Genomic DNA, 6,000 nt, shown 5'->3' with positions numbered 1-6,000 from the left:
GATGTGTTCTTTTTACAGAGCACAGATCAAGTCATTTATTATGATGTTGCTGCTCTTTGAATGTCTTCTAATCTCTTCCAGTATGGTGACGTTTCTGCATCTACAAATTAAAAAAAGCTTTCAAATAAGCACAGATGATAAGTTTAACATGCTGAGCATTGATTTTTGGCATCTTCATTGTGATTACTGGTAATACTACTTGGTACTTGTTTGTATCTATTTTTTGTAGTTTCGTCTTAAAGAGAGATCCTCAGTTGCTTTATCTTGGGGTTTTGGTGTGGATCTGTTCCTCATTGGAGAGCTATGGTTAGAGGGAGTTATGCGATGCCAACTGTGAATCCCCTGTGGCTTTTATAAATAACATTTAAAAGGTATTACTTTTTGTAATGGTTTATTAAGTGATATTTTGACGAAAAATTCTTTCTCCACCACGTCACGCTGCGTATTCATGTCACATGAAGGAAAACGGGTAAATGCCAGTTACCGCATGACTCTGACAGCGCTTTTAGTCAGCTTTACAGAACTGAAAGTAGACTTTTATGAAGTGGTTTCCACACTACTGAAGATTCACTTCCCAAATTTGTTATTAAAGTCAGATAAATTCTGAGCTGCGAATGTATCACTCCCATTTTGGTAGAACGGGTCCTGGAGCGAGGCTTGGAAATCATCTTGACTTCTAAAACTTCTGGATCTCATGGCATATTTTACAGCCATGTTTGGTGCTGCAATTCTTTTGGGATTCATCAACCTTTTAATGGCAAAAGAAGATACGTGTGATCTCTATGCCACTCCTGGGCAGAGTCTGACTCTGCCGCTTGCATATGAACGACTGACAAACTCTCATATCCTGAGATGGATTCACAACAATACAGTCATTTTCTACAGGCAAGGAAAAGTGTCAACTGGAAAACCAGAGGACATTACTTCAAATGGATCACTCGTGCTTAAGAAAATTCTGTTTTCAAGTCAAGGGATTTACAAAGGACATGTACTGCATCCCAATAATACATCTGCTAAAACATGGACTGGGCGTCTCTGCGTGCTGGACAAAGTATCAAAACCTCAGCTCAGTTATTCTTGTGACTTCAGCTCTATGGCTATTAATCTTAATTGCCATGTTACTAAACCTGAGGGTTTGGTGTTTTCATGGACGCTTGATAAGGAGACATTAAAAAGTGAAACAAAACAAACACTGAGCATATCTTTTATCGATCTGAAAGCTGAGAGAAGTTTCACATGTGATGTGGCAAACAAAATCAGCAAGGCGAGTAGCGACAAGGTTCGGCCGACTTGTCCACCTTTACTTTCTTTTAAACGTCAAACTGTAATGGCAGTCCTAGCAGGAGGAGGAGGTCTGATTCTTTTTCTGCTCTTCGTTATCGTTGGATTGTGCTGTTTACTCAGACGCAACAAAAGCCAAACGAGTCCCAGGGATAAAGGCGAACTGAGGATGCTTTCTCTACAGAAGCAGGAGACTCACTCTGTAAGTCCAGAACACAAGAATAACCACCCAACAGAGGTTGTCACTCCACCGCTGATACCTCAGCCTTCACCAAGAACATATTACCAGAATGTTCCTCAGCTTGAAGTTCAGACTGAAAACAGCCCTTCACTCATGTATGAAGTTCCTGACAGACCACAGCCTTCACCTGTACCGAAACCAAGGACCAGGAACCTCCAACAAGTAAACACCTGACATCACAATGAGTTTTTGGAGTGGTGACCAAAAATAGTGTTTGTGGAAAATGTCCTTATTATCTTTGCCCACACTCGTTCTTACTATTTGGTTTTGCAGGTCTTTAAGCTAAAACTTAAAATAACAAAATATTTATTTCCTTTTCAATTCAATGTTATGTGATTAAATCAAAGTGTCATTACTGACAGTCTTAGCTGTTATATCACGAATGATCTAATTCCAGAGGTAATTCAGTCTGACGATGTAAGCAACTAGTCATAATTGATATCATAGAAATGATGCATAATGCTTGTAATATTCTGTAATTCTCCTGCTGTTAGGCACTCTCACGAAAAGGTACTTCAAGCTTACTAAATCATTTTAGAATTTTTTTTTTTAGATTTATCAAACAGAAGTGAACTGTTGGGACTTACACGGTATTTATGTATGTATTTTTCTTTAGCAACGCAGGAATAGCAACTGTTCTATTAATAGATCTAGGACAAAAGTGGTTTATATCAGCATTAGGCTACACAGACAGTAACTACTAGCATAAATTCATCCACTGGTTTTATCTTTGAAATGAGGAGAACATTGCCATAAGCTGTGGCATGAGATTTATTATTATTAGGCTTTCAACAAGAAGAATGACCTGTTCTGTCAAAGAAATGACCAGTCACCATTTGACCTACTTCTGAAATCGTTTAAAAAAATAAAAAGGATACCCCACTTACACAACACTCTTACATGAAAGCAGATGGATTTTCTGTTACATGTAATCATAATGTGCGCTTACAAACTGTATGTGTTGTTTGAAATAAATAAAGCTGTCAAAATGATCTTTGCATGGAAAACTACACTAAACAGCTTATCTGTGTCAAACACAGCCCTTTGTCGCAGCTTCTTACATGTCAGCATTCTTGCACTTATTAAAATTTGCTTGCTTGCAAGAAGTTATTAAAGGGAGAAAAAAATCAATAGAGAAATGGATTAGCTAAGGCAAATATCTATTATCGCCAACGGGTAAATGGTAATCCACACATGAAAGTGTTTGCTGTCTCGCCTAATGCTGTGTGACAGCCACATAATGGAATCCCCCTGAGCGTCACTGCCTAAAACTTACAAACCAATGTCATCTTTTGTCAGGTCCCGCTCCACTCCTGCTTTCTATACATGGCAAAAAAATTCAGTCCAGCTGAATTTGCTCGTAAAGCTGGTATCTGCTCCTAGAACAATGCCCCTTTTTTCTCCATTTCCCAAGAAACATTGAGTCTTGGCTGGCAACTCGCCACATTCAGTCACCAGCTTAAACCGTGCACAACATACATAGATGGAGATGAACATCTCATATGTCTATTCCAGGTCTACCCTAGAAGTGGAAGGGAAATACGTCTACTGTAAATTATGCTTAATCAGTGGTTCTTGGAGTTTAAAGGATACACCGTTTTGATCTTGGTGTGTGTGTGTGTCCAGGAAAAGGGTCAATTACCCTTGGAAAGTATCGTGTCAAATCATTTCTGCCAAGTCTAAGGAAATCAGAACATCAAAAGTCAGCCAGTGCAATGGCGTTTTTCATCAGATTTTTCTGAAAACACAAACATTAGCCTTCTGTTACCATTTTCTCTCACTTTGACCTCCGTCCATTACTGACACGTAAAGTATACAACACATCGAGCGAGCTGAAATCACAGTCTTTCAAATCAAGCTCCAATTTATTGAAAAGGAAACATGGCCAATTACTCTTAGAAAAAGAAACCCTCAAAGTGACTCACTGCCTTTAAAAATCATTCATCGTGTAAAGTAAGTAGAAACTGTAGTTCGTGGTCTTGCTGTATACATAAGAGAAAAGTGCTGTTAAATTCTTTATTCGAATGTCTCATTAAAAATCAGATTTACAGAATCTGTCAGCGCACCAGTCCTATTGATGTTATTCTTCTCCATCTGTGCACCTCACACTTTCGCTCCCCCACGCAGCACATGCAGTCTGCTGGCTGTCTCTGCACAGTCTGTGGGTGAGTGCAACACAATCTTACAAATTTGCTGAGAGATCTGGCAGAACTGATTTTATTTTTCTATGAAAGTAGAATACTTTCCAGACTTCAGCAAGCTCAAATACACTGCATGTCAAAGAACTACTCAGTGTACACTGTGTTTCTAACCAGCTCTGACATTTCTCGCTAAAAGATTATGTCTTTAAAGGGAAATTAACCTTTTCATCTGAATATGATGTTGGCTGCATTAAGCAATAATCCTTCACTGGTTTGCACCAGGTGGTGTGTGGCTCCTTGCAACGTTCTTGTAAAAACTAGTTAGAAAAACGTGTCTTAATCATTTTGGTTACCTGAAAACTAAAGAATGTTTTAAGAAGAAAGACTTCTGCAAGTTTCAGGAGGCTGTCTAATCAAAGGCAATTCACAAATCACTGTAGCATGACAAAATTCCAAAAACAACTTGTCATTGGAGGCAAAATAGTTCACAGACACGCATAAAGGTCTAGTTTTTTTTTTTCTTTTTGGTGAATTTGGGCTATAGGTTAGACAAAACAAAATAAAACACTGGAAGTAGCACTGCATAGCATCCCCTTGTCTTTTAACAACAGTCCTTAACACCTGAGTTTGGAGTTCAGGTGTTTGATTTCGTTGGAGAGGAATGTTGTCCCATTCTTGTCTGCAGTGTTGGTCAAGTTACTTGAAAAAAGTAATCAGTAACTAATTACTGATTACTGCCCCCCAAAAGTAATCCTGTTACTTTACTGATTACTTATGTTCAAAAGTAATTAATTACTTAGTTACGTAGTTACTTTTTAAAAACACAATTTACAACCTGAAGAGGTGATAAAGCGATAGATCTTTCAGCCCAATTCTACTTTTTCTGCATAATCCATCATACAAAATGTAATCAAATGGAAAAGTCTCTTTTTAAAACTTGTTTTATTAGTTTTAATCTTTTAACTTTATGCATCAAGCAAAAATTAAATTATATGCAACATTCTCTGACTGGAAGAAATTTGTTTAACATTTAAACCAATTTTCTGCACATTCCAGCACATAAAATAAAAAAAAATTTGTGTTTACACTCACTCTTTCAAATAAATGCAAGTGAAACACAGCAGAAAATAAATAAAATCAAAGACTAGCGGTCCTGTTGCTCTATTTTCACCTGTATAGCAGGCGGAGGTTTGCCCTGGTGCAGGTGTGCCGCAGTGGTCAGTTGAAGAATCCGCGAGTTTGTCTGTGAATTTCCCATTACGTCGTAGCGTACTCTGCAGTCTGCGTACTCGGTGCTTGCTCGGAAGTTAAGGGTTTTTTTCGCGGCAAAAAGAAGTTTTCTTCCCACGCAGTGAACAGCAGACGCTAATCAGTACTTCCACACTTTAACGCTGCACGCTCATACTCTCTCCTGCACTCGATATATTATCCGTTGTTGATCTGCACACAGCTGTTGCCACGAACGTCGCACTCGCTTACGTCATTGTCATGAGACACTCTCGCAAAAAAAATCACGGTTTTAGTAACGCAGTAACGCAGCGTGCTTACAGGAAAGTAACAGTAATCTAATTACCTTTTTTGCAATAGTAATCCCTTACTTTACTCGTTGCTTTAAAAAAGTAATCGGATTACGTGTTACTGCCCATCTCTGCTTGTCTGATATAGGATTCTCACTGTTTTGGGTCTTCTTTGTTGTAATTTTCACTTCATGAAGCCGTGCTGTTGTAATAGTTGCAGTATGGTGTTTAACATTGTCTTGCTGAAATAAGCAAGGTCATCACCGAAAAAGATCTGGATGAGAACATTTTGGTCTAAAATTTGCACAAACCTTTCAGCGTTGATAATTTCATAGTCACTAATGCACCACCATACTGTACAATCAGAGATGCAGGCTTTTGAGATGAGCGCTGACAACATGGCAAATGGTCCTTGTCCTTTTTAGTGATTTCTGGAAGATTTCCTGAGCCTGAGGATCATTATTCTAAAACTGTCACACAATTTTTGTAGACTGGTGAATCATGTTTACTTCTGAGAAACTCTGCCTCTCTAAGATGTTCTTGTTATTCCCGGTCATGTTACTGACCTGTTGCCAGTTAATCTAATTAGTTGCAGAATGTTCCTCCAGCTGTTTCCTTTTAGTACCACTTATTTTTTGTTGCCCCATCTGAATTTTTTGAGACATGTTGCTGCATTCCAACTTTTTTGGGTACAGGGTTGTACTTGTAACATATTAGTCATTGTGCAATATCTATAATCGTTATACCTTCACAGGTTAGTGTTTCTGTCACAAATAGGAGTCCCAGACCTCTTGCGCCTTAACAAGAAACCAAGGTTAAT

The 6,000-nt window shown here is 38.4% G+C and overlaps 1 protein-coding gene across 1 annotated transcript; it reads left to right on the top strand.

Annotated features, from left to right (window-relative positions):
- Positions 1-607: 607 nt before the first annotated feature.
- Positions 608-4,333, top strand: LOC102293532. The gene has a single exon (XM_005939761.3). The coding sequence runs from the start codon at positions 695-697 to the stop codon at positions 1,694-1,696; it is 1,002 nt and encodes a 333-aa protein (XP_005939823.1). The 5' UTR covers positions 608-694; the 3' UTR covers positions 1,697-4,333.
- The last annotated feature ends 1,667 nt before the right edge of the window (positions 4,334-6,000 follow it).

The sequence above is a fragment of the Haplochromis burtoni genome, unplaced genomic scaffold (genome assembly GCF_018398535.1).
Source record: "Haplochromis burtoni strain Fernald_Lab_line unplaced genomic scaffold, NCSU_Asbu1 Contig_272, whole genome shotgun sequence".
Lineage (NCBI taxonomy): Eukaryota > Metazoa > Chordata > Actinopteri > Cichliformes > Cichlidae > Haplochromis > Haplochromis burtoni.
Note: the sequence above shows the minus strand (reverse complement) of the source record. Positions and strands in the feature narration are given on the sequence as shown.

Excerpts from the sequence above, each read along its gene's own strand:
- LOC102293532 (XM_005939761.3), top strand. The coding sequence starts at position 695 with ATGGCATATTTTACAGCCATGTTTGGTGCTGCAATTCTTTTGGGATTC.